At 45.9% G+C, this 15,670-nt stretch overlaps 1 protein-coding gene across 1 annotated transcript in view; it reads right to left on the reverse strand.

The window, feature by feature from the left end:
- Nucleotides 1-15,670, reverse strand: part of GRAMD1B (GRAM domain containing 1B) — a 45,242-nt gene that overhangs the window by 6,908 nt on the left and 22,664 nt on the right. The window contains exons 7-17 of the mRNA XM_054517083.1: nucleotides 13,736-13,851; nucleotides 12,304-12,460; nucleotides 11,537-11,726; nucleotides 10,301-10,444; nucleotides 8,892-9,010; nucleotides 7,610-7,752; nucleotides 6,481-6,584; nucleotides 5,321-5,524; nucleotides 4,640-4,730; nucleotides 1,607-1,714; nucleotides 636-753 (exon numbers count right to left, since the gene is read on the reverse strand). Of these exons, the coding sequence (XP_054373058.1) occupies nucleotides 636-753; nucleotides 1,607-1,714; nucleotides 4,640-4,730; nucleotides 5,321-5,524; nucleotides 6,481-6,584; nucleotides 7,610-7,752; nucleotides 8,892-9,010; nucleotides 10,301-10,444; nucleotides 11,537-11,726; nucleotides 12,304-12,460; nucleotides 13,736-13,851 (1,494 nt within the window). The remainder of the gene's footprint in view (nucleotides 1-635; nucleotides 754-1,606; nucleotides 1,715-4,639; nucleotides 4,731-5,320; nucleotides 5,525-6,480; nucleotides 6,585-7,609; nucleotides 7,753-8,891; nucleotides 9,011-10,300; nucleotides 10,445-11,536; nucleotides 11,727-12,303; nucleotides 12,461-13,735; nucleotides 13,852-15,670) is intronic.

Here is a 15,670-nt window from a genome sequence, read left to right on the forward strand (position 1 = left end):
GCTCTCATTTCTGGACTGTGTTTTCAGCAGCCCTGTGTGCTTTTCAGGAAGCCCAACCTGAAATTCCTGGATTTATGAGGAAGCAGCTCTCATTTCTGCCCTGTGTGCTTTTTAGGGAGCACACCCTGAAATTCCTGGATTTATGAGGAAGCAGCTCCCATTTCTGCCCTGTGTGCTTTTTAGGGAGCACACCCTGAAATTCCTGGATTTATGAGGAAGCAGCTCTCATTTCTGCCCTGTGTGCTTTTTAGGGAGCACACTCTGAAATTCCTGGACTGATGCTATGAGATTTTGTCCCCTTCCTCCCTGAAAGCTGCATGTAAATCCAGGGTTCAGCTCAAACCAGTGTGCTGTCCAAACTGGGATGACAGATTAGACACCAAATGTGTCCACATGAGGTTTCTGGCCCTGTAGGGTTCTCTCCCTGATGTGCATGGACCCCTCTGATGGGAGAGAGCAGCCCTGGCCCCCTGACAGCCCCTGTGGTACCCACCAGCAGCAGGAGATGGGTCTAAAGGAGCTGGCACACCTGAGGGGCTGTGGTGGAAGCAGGAGATGCTGAAGGATGGGGAGCAGCCCTGGGAGGACACAGGGACAGCCTGGTCACAGCCCTGCCTGCAGCTGTGCAGTCTCACCTGGTCCAGGAGCATCACGGAGGATTTGATGATCTCGCGCCATTTCTGCAGCTCTGAGTCGTGGTACTTCTGCTGGGACTCCAGCAGCTGGGCCCACTCTGTCTGAGACTGGGGTAACCTGCCACAAAAAAAAGGGGAAAGCCCAAAATCACACTTTGTACAGAGATTTCTCTTTCACAGAATCACCAGGTTGGAAGAGACCTTCAAGATCATCGAGTCCAGCCCAGCCCCAAGCCCTCAGCTGAACCCTGGCACCCAGTGGCACATCCAGGCTTGTTTTAAACTTTTGATTTTATCGTTTTATACTTTTGATTTTATCTTCCTCTGGTGCTCTTGGTGATTTTTAGACTACTACAATAGTATGTGAGTACAGAACTTACATCCAGGGATGGTGACTCCACCACCTCCCTGGGCAGAACATTCCAGAACTTGTGACATCCTCTGTGACCCTAACTCTGCTTTTCAGCTGCAGGGGAAATGCACACCAAGGAAATGCACACGGGGGGAAATGCACACAAGGGAAATGCACACAAGGGAAATGCACACCAAGGAAATGCACACGGGGGGAAATGCACACGGGGGGAAATGCACACGGGGGGAAATGCACACGGGGGGAAATGCACACAAGGGAAATGCACACCAAGGAAATGCACACAGAGGGAAATGCACACAGAGGGAAATGCACACAGAGGGAAATGCACACAGAGGGAAATGCACACAAAGGGAAATGCACACAGAGGGAAATGCACACGGGGGGAAATGCACACGGGGGGAAATGCACACGGGGGGAAATGCACACGGGGGGAAATGCACACGGGGGGAAATGCACACGGGGGGAAATGCACATGGGGGAAATGCACACTTCAGCTTCACCTGTTTTGCACAAAAGTGAGAGCCCAGAGCTCTGGTGTGACAGGAAAGCCTCTGGCACCCAGAAAACCCAAGGGGAGCCCCAGCAGGGGTGGCTGTACCTCTCCTGCAGCCTCAGGCCCTGCCACGCCGTCAGCGTCTGCGTGGTGTACTCCAACATCCAGAGCTTGTAGAACAGCATCATGTTGAGAATGACCAGCAGCACCAGACTGCAAAAAAAGCAAGAAAAAAGCCACTTCAGGAGCATCTCACAGCCCACTGCCTGCCAGGAACAGCTGGGACAACACCCAGCCCTGCAGGAAGGTGTCTGAGCTCAGTCCATGCTGTGAGTGGGGATTTAATCTGAGTGAGCAGCCCAAACTTCACCTCGTGGAAGAAATGTGTGAGCCAGGAGGACAGACAAACAGAACAGGCTGGGTGAGTGGATGTGCTGAATGCAGAGAAAGGGAGGGAAATGGGAGAGTAAAGAGGTAAAAAAAAGAGAGAGACAGTACCTGAAACAGATCCTAATGGGAGCAGGGAAGAGAAAAGACGGAGCAGCTGCAGGTTAGAAACAGAGTGACACAAACTGGGCTGGGAGGGGGAGGCTCAGACAGTGCAGGGGGAAAGGAGCAGAGGGGAGAGAGGCAGGAAGGACAGACAGGGATCCGTGAGCCTGCACTGCTGGTGAAGTTCCCTCAGCACAGCTGAGCTCCTGGGGACAGCAGGTGGCTGTGCAGGCACTACCACACACACAGTGCTCACATCCTCCCTTCCCCATCCCCAGAGCAGGCACTGCCACACACACAGTGCTCACATCCTCCCTTCCCCATCCCCAGAGCAGGCACTGCCACACACACACAGTGCTCACATCCTCCCTTCCCCATCCCCAGAGCAGGCACTGACACTCACACACAGTGCTCACATCCTCCCTTCCCCATCCCCAGAGCAGGCACTGACACTCACACACAGTGCTCACATCCTCCCTTCCCCATCCCCAGAGCAGGCACTGACACTCACACACAGTGCTCACATCCTCCCTTCCCCATCCCCAGAGCAGGCACTGACACTCACACACAGTGCTCACATCCTCCCTTCCCCATCCCCAGAGCAGGCACTGACACTCACACACAGTGCTCACATCCAGCCCTCCCAGGCAGGCACTGACACACACACACACAGTGCTCACATCCAGCCCTCCCAGGCAGGCACTGACACACACACACACACACTGTCACCATGACATTTTCTGAAAAATCCCTTTGCCAGGATTTTTCCCTTGAGAAGAAAAAGCTTTCTTTTAATTTCTTTTTTTTAATTTTATTTAAAGCATTTTCTTTTAATATGATATATTCTTTATAAATATAATATTTTAAAATAAATATTTTAAAATATAATATTTTATATCATAAAATAATAAACCAGCCTTCTGAAACATGGAGTCAAGATTCTCATCTCTTCCCTCGTCCTGGGACCCCTGCAAACTCCACCACAACACACAGTGCTCACATCCAGCCCTCCCAGGCAGGCACTGACACACACACAGTGCTCACATCCTCCCTTCCCCATTGCCAGTGAGGCACTGACACACACACACTGTTCACATCCTCCCTTCCCCATCCCCAGTGAGGCACTGACACATACACACTGCTCACATCCTCCCTTCCCCATTCCCACCCCAGCACTGGGAACACCCCCCAGCCATGCCCTGCCCAGCTCCTCTCTCCCCCACCACTCAGGGGGGGCATTCCTGCTCCTGCCCAGGAAGAGATTCCCAAATGCCAGCCCGGTGCCTGGCTCTGAATAGTGCAGTTATTTTGCTGGAAGAATGGCCCACTATGACCAGTCCAGTCAGGAGGATGGCAACTGGCCAGAGGAATATTCTGGAAACACCACAGAGGGCTCTGTGAGCCAAGTGAAGCTGTCAGGAGCTTGGCACAAAGCTTGGGTACCTCTGTGCTATGTTCTCATCGTGGCAGCACCTTACACCACCTCATTTATCACTGCCTGGGTGCTGCTGCAATCCTCTGCCATCCGTGCCCCCTCTGGGACCAGGGAACACAGAAAGGAGCTCAGCTTGAGCTGCAATTTCAGCCCTGAAATCCCAGCTTCTCCCCACCTCTCTGACAGCCAGGTGGAGCTTAAGGAAAAGCCGAGCCCAAGTCAGAAAAGCCTGGGTCACTGCTTTAGGCTGCTCTGCTCCACAGCAGCTGCCCAGTGAGCACTGCAGCACTAAATGAAGCCTGCTGTCAGTCCAAGGGCAGAGGAACAATAAAAACTGAGTTTAGGAATTAAACTGAGCCACAGGGGCATGAGGGGCCCATTCCCAGCTCACTTGGAGAGCACATCCCAGTCCAAGACCATCAATCCTGAAAGATGAGGTAGGAAAGACCCAAACCAAACAGATCCTGCTGCTGAGCTGATGAAATCACTCCAGCCCCTTGTGCTTCAGCTCTTTCTTTACTTATTGTGCAGAAATCATCTCTCAAGGGTCCAGCTGCTTTCTGGCTGAGCCTCTCATCAAAATCACAGCCCAGCACCAGACATGAAAATGTTTTGCCTGACCAGATGTGACAGAATCCTCACAGACACTGAGCCCTGCTGGGGTAGCCCAGTGACTCCCAGAGAGCTCTGCACAGTCACTGTCCCTCATAGCAGCTGGTGTGTCAGCAATTAAATCACTTGTTTTAAATTACCCACAGACACAGAGGTTTTTATGTGTCATTAAAGTCATCCTTGATGTAAAAATAAATTTAAAAAAAGTAAAAATAAATAAAATGTAAAAGATGTAGCAGTAAATAAGATGTAATAATAAATAAATAATAAGATATAAAATAAGATGTAAAAATAAATAAATAATAAGATATAAAATAATATGTAAAAATAGTAATAATGAGATGCAAAAATAAACAAACAAAATGCTTATACTTGTTGGATTTCCTCTCCTGTAGGTATTGACTTCTCTCCTTGCACAGCTACCTCTGTCCCAGACAGGTCCCAGACCTGCCTTCAGGACTCTCAGATCAGAGTTTGGCTAAAACAAGGGCAAATCCCAGGGGAAAGGAGAGAAGGGAGCACAGAACTCCAGGAGCACAGATAAACCAAAGGTGTTTAATGCTGGCTGGGAAGGAGAGCAGAAAAAAATCATCACTTACACAAAGCTGATGACAAGGAGCAGCTTGGAGACACTCTGCAGGTGGAAGCCACTGGGGCTCTCCTCAGGGATGTGCCGTGTTTGAGTGGAACCTGAGGAGATGGGGATGCATTTGGGATGGGAAACAGGGAAAGGAGCCCCCAATCCTCTACCCACCCACACAACCCCAACGGGGAAAGGAGCCCCCAATCCTCTACCCACCCACACAACCCCAACGGGGAAAGGAGCCCCCAATCCTCTACCCACCCACACAACCCCAACAGGGAAAGGAGCCCCCAATCCTCTACTCACCCACACAATCCCAGTGGGGAAAGGAGCCCCCAATCCTCTACCCATCCACACAATCCCAATGGGGAAAGGAGCCCCCAATCCTCTACCCACCCACACAATCCCAACAGGGAAAGGAGCCCCCAATCCTCTACCCACCCACACAATCCCAACAGGGAAAGGAGCCCCCAGTCCTCTACCCACCCACACAACCCCAACAGGGAAAGGAACCCCCAATCCTCTACCCATCCACACAATCCCAATGGGGAAAGGAGCCCCCAATCCTCTACCCACCCACACAATCGCAACAGGGAAAGGAGCCCCCAGTCCTCTACCCACCCACACAACCCCAACACTCCCCTCTGTGACCAAACCCCTGCCTGTCCCCATCCCCATGGGCTGTGCAGCTGCTCACCTGCCACGTGCTTGATTCGATGGGCAACCTCCTCATCCGTGGGGGTGGTCACGGGGCTGAGCACCTCCTCCAGGTGGGGCACCCTCAGGTGGGCGTGGGCGCGTTTCCGCCGCCGCACCGTGGATTGCTTGCTCACCTTCTCTTTGGGGGATTGTCTGTGCACCTCAGCCAGGTACGTGCTCTCAGTTTTGGTCAGCTCGCTCTCTGCAGCACCAAGGGGAGCATTTGGTAGAGAGAGAAAGGTTTAACCCCTCTGCTGTGATGCCTTAGGATTTTAGATTTATATTTTTCACATATTTGTAACCTTGCAGTTCTTTAGTGTGTCACTCCACACAGTGGGAGCTGCTGCTCTCCCATTTTGGGCAGACACAACAATTCCTCTCCAGGCCTGGCAATCAAGGCCACTTGATCTGTTTTGGTCAGCTCGCTCTCTGCAGCACCAAGGGGGAGCATTTGATAGAGAGAGAAAGGTTTAACCCCTCTGCTGTGATGCCTTACAATTTTAGCATTTATATTTTCCATCTATTTGTAAGCCTGCAGTTCTTTAGTGTAGAACTCTGAACTCCACACAGTGGGAGCTGCTGCTTCCCCATTTGGGGCAGACACAACAATTCCTCTCCAGGCCTGGCAATCAAGGACACCTCACTGCCTCAGGCCCAGAGATGGGAACAAAAGGGACTTGGGGGCAGCAAACTTGGGGTCAACGACTTCATCAGCTGAAGCTGGAATTGGCAGATTCACCCCCAAAATGCAAATGGACCAAACTTATAAAAGTGTGAAACCTGTGATCTATTGTCCATTTCTGGGTGTAGCTCCTGGGGGGCTTTGTCTGCCCTAAATGTAGCTGAAGGCCCTTCAATAAATAGAACTGCTTTTTATTTTCTTTTGCCTGGCCTCTGTTTTTAAGTAGCCCCCAAAAAAGGCATCAGCTGGCCCAAAGAAGCTGGCAGGGCCTAAGAGATTTGTGCTCCACGTTCCTCGCACCTTTTACCAAAATTTGACCCCAAACTGCCTGACAGGGAGCAGGATTTGCTGCCCTGATTAATTCCAGCAGTTAATTTATTCCAGCTGTGGTAGCCCCTTTTGTAAACCACCCCAAGGCTGGCTCAGGCTGCCCACTCCCAGGGAAACACGAGTGTCCCTGTCAGTGCCACACTCACCCAAGTGACGGAAATAATCCTCCAGGCCACTCCAAAAATTCTTCTCAATGAAGGATTTCACCAGCCCCCAAGGCTGCTTCCTGTAGCGTAATTCTGTGGAAACCCTGTGAGGAGGAACAGGTCACTCATTCCCCTGGTGCTGCTGCCTGGGGGTGATGCCAATTCACAATCTTTGTCAGTGTAAATCCAGGAAATAATCATGTACTCTCTTATTTCTGGAATGCTCTCAGCCCTTCACGTTTCCAGAGGAGAAGCACTGCTGGAAAAATCCTTCCAAAGGCAGGAAGAGCCTCCCTCAAGAGCACTCCAGGGCCATTTGGCAGACATTTGGATTATCACTACTGAAGTCACAGGAATAGAGCTTTGCCCAGCACCCAGTTCCTCTGTTTAGCCCCAGGAAGTTCATCCTGTGCTTATCACAGATCCTGTGCTATCACAGTCTGCAGCGCTCTGCAAACCTCTGCATCCAAGAGAGAGGCAAGAAAAATCTGTAAATCCCCTCCCTTATGCAGCTGTAACTGCTCTGCATTGATGTCAACCCAGCAGGTGAAAATCCTGCCCCTGGTGACAGCAATGTCCCAGCAACAGGACAAGGAAGAGGTGACAGAATCCTCACAGGCTCTGAGCCCAGTGACTCCCAGAGAGCTCTGCACATTGTCCCACACAGCAGCTGCTGTGTCAGCAATTAAATCACTTGCTTTAAATTACCCACACACACAGTTTCTGTGTGTCATTAAAAATCTGTAAACTGCATTTTCCCTGATGTAAAAAATAAATAAATAAAACGCTTGTTGGGTTTCTTCTCTTGTAGGTATTGACTCCTCTCTTCTTGCACAGCTGCCTCTGTCCTGATTGTCACTGTCCCAGGCAGGTCCCAGACCTGCCTTTAGGACTTCCAGGACTTCAAAGCCCATGTTTGGCTAAAACAAGGGTAAAACACAGGGGAAAGCAGAGAACTCCAGGAGCACAGATAAACCACAGCTGTTTAATGCTGACTGGGAAGGACAGCACTAAAAAATAATCATAAAAAAAGAAATAAACAAAGAAATTACCCCCTCAACCCCTCCTAACACCCAAAACTCCCTCCCAAGGGTGCTTTTTGCTCATCATTCACTCCCAGGGGAGGTACCTGAGTCGGCTCTTGTTTCTGGCAACACGAGTCAAGGTGTAGCGGTTGATGGTGTAGAAATAATCGTGGTAGGGGACATCGTGGGTGAGCACCTCTGCATCTATGACATAGCACTCACTCTCCTGGCTGGCCTTGTACATTGTCTGCAGGAAAAACAGCAGGGAATTTGCTGGGTCCCAGGACGAAGGAGGAACTGAGAACCTGACTCCGTGTTCTCAAAAGGCTAATTTATTATTTTATGATACTATATTATATTAAAGAATTATTTTAAGATACTATATTATATTACAGAAGGCTAACTTGTTATTTCAAGATACTATATTAAAGAATTACTATATTATATTAAAGAAGGCTACTTTATTATTTTAAGATACTATATTATATTAGAGAATTATTTTAAGATACCATAATATATTAAAGATGGTTAATTTATTATTTTAAGATACTATATTATATTAAAGATGGCTAATTTATTATTTAAGATACTATATTATACTAAAGAATTATTTTAAGATACTATATTATATTACAGAAGGCTATTTGTTATTTTAAGATACTATATTAAAGAATTATTATATTATATTAAAGAAGGCAAATTTATTATTTTAAGATACTATATTAAAGAATTACTATATTATATTAAAGATGGTTAGTTTATTATTTTAAGATACTATATTATATCAAAGAATTATTTTAAGATACTACATTATAATAAAGGTGGCTAATTTATTATTTAAGATACAATACTATATCAAAGAATTATTTTAAGATAGTATATTATATTAAAGAAGGCTAATTTGTTATTTCAAGATACTATATTAAAGAATTACTATATTATATTAAAGATGGCTAATTTATTATTTTAAGATACTGTATTATATTAAGATACTATATTATATTAAAGCATTAAATATACTAAAACTATACTAAAGAATAGAGAAAGGATACATCAGAAGGCTTAACAAAAACTCGTGACTGCTGCCAGAGTCCTGACACAGCTGGACTGTGATTGGCCATTAAGTCAAAATAATTCACATGAAACCAATCAACAATGAGCAGTTGGTAAACAATCTTCAGACCACATTCCAAAGCAGCAAAACACAGGAGAAGCAATCAGATAATTATTGTTTTCATTCATTGTTGTTTTTGATCATTGTTTTCATTCATTATTGTTTTTCTCTGAGGCCTCTCAGCTTCCCAGGAGAAGCAATCCTGGGCAAGGGGATTTCTCCAGAAAATGTGGCAGTGCCATGCAAGGTAACCCTGCCCCAGTGTCACTCACCTGAGTCTCGGTGACTGTGGCAGTTTTGGGGGCCAGAGGGTTGGTGAGGGTGATGGTGTACAGGATCACTCTGGTCTGATTGCCATTTTCCTCCTTCTTCCAGGGGTGAAAGATAATATCTGAGAGGACAAAACAACATTCCAGCCAAGTGATTGGGGAGGGATCTCAGGCCAGTCCCCTGGGGAAAGGCACAGCTGTATAACCCAGCTGGGGATGGGATTTCCTTCCCCTTGGGGAGCCTGGCTGCTCTAGAGCTCAGCTGAGTGTGAAACCAAGGCCTTCTGTGCTAAATGTGACTATTTTCCCCTCTTTCAAGTGCAGGGAAAGGGAGAGAAGCTGGGGATGTATCTCCTTTAGCAAACCTACAGTTACAGGGAAAGGACTATGACATGCCAAGGGATTCTCTCTGCAGCTCTGTCCATGTCAGGTGTGGAGCTTTTCCCTCACACTGTTAAGCCTTGAACAGAAGATCAGGCCTTAGGTGATGATAAAAAATAAGAAAATCCATTTTTTCCATAAAAAAAGCTGTTCCAGCTGTTAGAAAATGTAAGCAGATGGGCACACAGGTCCTGCCTGCTCTTGTTTACCACCAGCACAGGACAGCGTGGCCAATTGGACAAAATGTGCTCAGAATATCACCTCAGCAGAAAATTGCAGCTCCAAGGCAGAGGTGATGATAAAAAATTTAAAAAAAGCAGTTTTTTTCCATAAAAAAAGCTGTTCCAGCTGTTAGAAAATGTAACCAGATGGGCACACAGCTCCCGCCCACTCTTGGTTACCACCAGCACGGGACAGCGTGGCCAATTGGACAAAATGTGCTCAGAATGTCACTCCAAGCAGACAAAATTGTAATTCCAAAGCAGAGCCCTTCCCCTGCAGCCCCTTGGCAGGTCCAGCAGCAGCAGCAGCTCACCAGTGTTTTGTGGAAGCAAACTCCAGAACTTAGTGAAAGTTGTAAAGCATTGGACACATGTGGAGATTCCTCTCCTTAAAAGACCTGTGTGTGCCTCTGGGAACTCCAGATCCCTTTTTATCCCCCTCTCAAATACCAGGCATGCAATTTCACAACAGGTTCATACATATGAACCCTACATATGAACCCATACATATCAACCCTCATTTTACAAATTTCCCGTGACATTTGCCACTAATTCTTTTTTCATCAGAAAGAATTCCTAGGTCAGGTTGACCCGCTCTCCTGGCAGTTTCTCTGTCTCTCTGTCTCCCCTCCCTTATCCCTGTCCTTTGGCTGAAGCAGTTTCTCTGAGCAAAGGATTTTTTTGCAAGAACAGGCAGACTAAACAGCTGTGTTTTCATACTGTAGACTTAACTCAAAGATGTACATTTCACCTAAATCAAAATGAAATCAAAATGGATTTCTACTCGGGAAGATTTCCCCTCTGCCTCACCAGAGAAGCGGCGCTGCTCCATGAAGTCCCTCTGGAACTGGGAGTCAGTGAAGAGCAGGTCGTAGAGCTTGTCCACGCTGAAGTTGAACACCTCGTTCACGTACTGGCGGCCGTTCAGGTCCTCATAAAAGGCTTGGACCTCCCCTGTGGGCAAAGAGAGCCTCAAGGTCCAGCCATGACCCTCCAGGGTGATGAAAATTGTGCTGCCCCAGCACCAGGAGCTCAATATTGCAGAAGGAACCTAAAGGAGGGACTTCAACTGCTGCCTGAGGTTTAGCTTTTATATTTTTCAGGTTCTGTGCTGCTTTAGTGTGTGGGGCTGGGTTCAGATCAGGGGATGCTGAGCTCTGGGCACAGAGCAGGGAGACAAAACAATTCCTGCTCCAGCTGGGCACCAAGGACAAATGATCCAAATCTCAGCCCAGGAGCACAAACACCGTGGGCTGGAGAGAGAAAAACAAGGATGGGACTGCATGGGCTGGAGCTGGAATGGGACAATGAACTGCAAGATGCAAATGGAGCAGAACTGATCCCAGGGAGAGACGCCAGGAGCGCTCGTGCATTTGGGACCATTTTGGGTTCATCTTGGGTTCATTTTGGGACCATTTGGGTTCATCTTGGGTTCATCTTGGGCTCATTTTGGGACCATTTTTGGTTCATCTTGGGTGCATTTTGGGGCCATTTTGGTTCCTCTTGGGTTCATTTTGGGACCATTTTGGTTCCTCTTGGGTTCATTTTGGGACCATTTTGGGTTCATCTTGGGTGCATTTTGGGACCATTTTGGTTCATCTTGGGTTCATTTTGGGACCATTTTGGTTCATCTTGGGTACAGCCCTGGCTGGGCTCTTGTGCTGCCCAAGGTGCATCCATTGAGGCCTTTGAATAAATCCCTGCTTTATTCTTTAGCTCTGTCCAGCCTCTGCTCTAGGCCAGCCTTCATGAGGCAACACAACCCTTTTCCTGCACTGATCCCAGGGCAAGAAGTTTGGACATCAGAAGGGATAATTAATTACACAGCTTATTTTTGGGACATCCTAAAATTGTTTTGGCTCATCCTGAAATTTTTAGGCACATCCTACAATGTAAACACATTCACTTTCTGCAGCCCACAGTGGGAATTCTTTTCATCTTCAGGGTCCAGGAAAGGATTTCAGTAGCAGCCACCACTGCATTCCCTCACAGGAGGGATGGGATAAGGCTGGAAGGAGCCCTGGTGGAGTGGCCTTTCCCCTTTACCTTCATCGTGGGTGTCTGAGGAGTCACTGAGCTCTGTGGGAATGTCCTCGTTGTCATTGAAGTCCAGGGAGGGGGAGTTCACAGGGCCAATGATGTCAATCTTCTCTCCCATGATGTTGGCAATGCCAAGGTCCTTCTCCACAGGACTCTCTGCCACTGCCTCCTCCTCTTCTGGGAGCACTCCATCAAACTGCAGCAAGGACAGGGCACAACAAGGGCAAGATCAGCGCCTAGAAATGGGCTTTATTTCAAAAAACCTCACATCTGTGAGCCAATATCTGGATATTTGGCCTTGACATATCTGGAAATTAAATAGAGAGGAGGACAATGGCTATACAGTGTTTGTAAAACCTCCTCTCAAAAAGTCAGTGTTCAAGCTTTGAACACCACCAGGATTTTTGTTCAGACAAGAACAATATTGTCCAACACTGGTTTTGCTCTTGAACAAGCTAAAAGAACGTAGAAGAGGTAATATCTAAACAAGGTCTGCTCTGCCATAATTCCAGGAGGGTACACACTGTTTGCCAGGGAATAACTGAAGGCAGGGAAGAAATTACAATCCTTTTATGTCCAAAACTTTTCATCCAGAAGTACAGAAAGGAAAATGCTCTTGCTGCTGAGACTCCCAGTGCCAAAATCACTGACCAAGGACTGAAATCAGCAGCAGTGGAAGAAGAGCTGGAGGATGAACAAACCTCATATGACCCACAGGGTGCTGAATTTCAGGGAAAACAAATTCCTGCTGCCAGGGGAGGGGGAAAACTCACCGAGGCTGGGGCTTCACTGCTGCCTGTGGAGGTCAGGGTGCTGGCAGTGACAGATTTCTTTGGCAGCTGAGGGCTGGCTTCTGGCTTGGCCTCCATGCTGCTCTTGGAGGAGCTGTCGTTGACTTCATTCTCCTCCACGGGGATTTCTTCGCAGTAGCTGGGACGCCACAGAGAACACAGGTTTTTATGGTTACCCCTCTCACAACAGCTACAGCTGCACACACAGAGCAAGTGAGAATGTTTCTATGAAGTCTCCAGGCTGTCCAGAAGCAGGAATGGCTCAGTGCAGGGGAGAGCAAGCCCCAGTTTTTTCGGGTGTTTATACAGGGATTGACAAGCATCAGCATTTTCTGGCCATGCAACACTGCCTGGCCTTGTGACCAGGGTGCTTTGGCATTTCTAGAACTGCTCAGCTGGCTCAGCAGGCATTGAGCTCCCTCCCAGTGGTGCCTTAAGTTTTAGCTTTTCTGTTTTTCAGATTCTGTGCTGCTTTAGTGGGTGGGTCTGAGTTGATATTAGGGGATGGTGAGCTCTGTGCACAGAGCGGGGAGACAAAACAATTACAATTCCTTCTCTAGGAATTGAGAAGGAATTGTTGACAATTGACCAATTGTCCTTGGTCCCCTTGTCCTTGGGGAGTCACTGAGGAGTCAAGGACCAAGAACCATCAATAGAAGTTACAGGCCCAAGAACATAAACAACATGGACTGAAGAGAGAAAAACAAGAAGGAGAGGACTTGATAACCTAAAGCTGGAATTGGACAATTAACTCCAAAATGCAAATGAAGCAGAACTTATAAAAGTGAGCGACCCCGTGAGTGGTCGTGCATTTTGGGACCATTTTGGTTCATCTTGGGTTCATTTTGAGACCATTTTGGGTTCATCTTGGGTTCATTTTGAGACCATTTTGGGTTCATTTTGAGACCATTTTGGGTTCATCTTGGGTGCATTTTGAGACCATTTTGGTTCATCTTGGGTTCATTTTGAGACCATTTTGGGTTCATTTTGAGACCATTTTGGGTTCATCTTGGGTTCATTTTGAGACCATTTTGGTTCATCTTGGGTTCATTTTGGGACCATTTTGGTTCATCTTGGGTGTAGCCCTGGCTGGGCTCTTGTGCTGCCCAAGGTGCATCCATTGAGGAGATCTTTTTTAATAAATCCCTGCTTTATTCTATACCTCTATTCTAGGCCAGCCTTCAGAAGGCATCACCAGCTTCCACGAGGAACCCTCCACCTCCAGCTTTTTCGGCATCACACATTCCAGAGCCACAGCTTGGCCAGGTCCCAGGTGTGCCAGGACAGGCAGCATTTGGGGCATGCAGCACCTGTGCCAGGTCCCAGGTGTGCCAGGACCGGCAGCATTTGGGGCATGCAGCACCCCCTGCTCCCCCCTGTGCTCCCCCAGGAGAGCTCAGCCCTGCCCTCTCACCCCATGGTGTTGAAGTCATCGTCGGGAGGCACGTAGTCTTCGTCATCGCTGGTCAGCCCCAGCTCGTTGCCGTAGCACTGGTGGACAAAGTGCCAGAGCTCCTTGGGGCACAGGGGCTGCAACAGGGGCACAGAGCGTCACCAACGGCGGCCAAGGATGGCCAAGCACACTGAAAATATCGGGAATTGTCACTGCCAGGAGGATATTCCTTCCCTGAAAGGAGGGAGGGATTCTGGTCCTTGAGGTGAGAGCCCTTCTGTGGGCTCAGCTCTGTGAAATTCCATTTTATGGAGTTTATTGTTATTTAATTTTTTATTACTTAATTTTTATATATACTTACATATTCATATGCATTTTATCTATATTTAATTTTTATATATACTTACATATTCATATGCAGAGTTGTTATATTTATATTTATAACTGCATTTTATCTATATTTCTATTTTATTGCTATTATTATATATATTTTATATATATAATAATAGCAATAATCTATTATAATTTTTTAAATCTAAAAATAGATGAATATGTAAAATATAAATATAAATATAAATATAAATATAAATATAAATATAAATAACAATGCTATTTATATATTTATGTATATATACTTTTCATATATTATAGTAGTTATTTTAAATGTTAATTATTTGTTTATATTTAAATGTTACTTTTAAAATAATGTATTCTTAATATGTTATATATTATATAAATATATGTTTATATATTATATAAATATAGAATATATAAACATATGTTACATGTTATATAAATATATGTAATTATGATTTTGTTATAAATATAATATCCCATAATAAATATTGTAAATTATACAGTTATAGATAATGTTATATATAATTTTACATAGTATATGTAATGTACAAAATATATGTAGAATATATTTTATATACACTATATATAATATATAATCTTATATATATATCTTATTAATAAATATGTAATTATATATATGTATATCTGTGTAATATATATGTAATATATGCAATATGCAATGTTTGATTATATTATTATTAAAATACGGATGAGATTTCCCAGTAAGAGGGCTGGAATGTCCTAAAGGAAGCTCTGAACCTGAATTTCCTTCCACAAATCTTTTCCCACCTCTTCTGCTGTGCCTCCATTCAATGGCTGCTGCTCCATCAAACCCCAAGACCTTATGAGGTTTGTTTTGTTTTTTCTCCCCCCTTCAACTTTTTGTTAAATTAAAGCTGCCTGAAAAATCCCAGCTGCAGGGAAAATTATCAAAAACAATCTAGAAAAAAAAAATTAAAAATTCAAATTATCTAAAGCAATGAAGAAAAACATTTCCTGCTGCAGTTTGGAATCACAAGGAGTTTGTGTCACCAGACACCCCTGTGAAAAGTTAAAAAAAAAAAAAAGTAAAAAAGAGAAAATGAATTATCCAGACCACGGAAAAAAGCCCAGATTTTAGGGATGCAGGTCAGTGATCACCACATGACTGTGACATGAGGCTCTGAAAAATGGGGCTTGTGATTGAAACTTGTGATTTAAAGATGTGGTACAGGATGAAAGGGGAATTTTACCCCTAAGAAACTTATGACCAACCACAAGGATTTCTTGGTAATGGGGGGAAACAAACCCAGTGAACTTTTTCTGAGTTGCTGGCTTGGATTTTTTCCCATAGTAACTGCATGGGATAAGGAGGAATTTTTTAATCTAGTTCCTCACAGCAGCAACCAAAAGCATGGGGGGAAACAAAGCCTCTAATGAGGAACTCCTCATGAGAAATCTGACTGCTCCTCCTCCTTCCCACACACATTAACTCACACCCACATCTTATCAGGAAAACTGGACTCAGCTTTTTCTCCCCTTTTCCTGCCAGCCACAGACCCCACATTTGGAAAAAAAAAAGAGCTCTGGAAGTGCTTCCTGTGTTTATCAGCCCCTTTT

This window comes from Molothrus ater, chromosome 22, assembly GCF_012460135.2.
Source record: "Molothrus ater isolate BHLD 08-10-18 breed brown headed cowbird chromosome 22, BPBGC_Mater_1.1, whole genome shotgun sequence".
NCBI lineage: Eukaryota > Metazoa > Chordata > Aves > Passeriformes > Icteridae > Molothrus > Molothrus ater.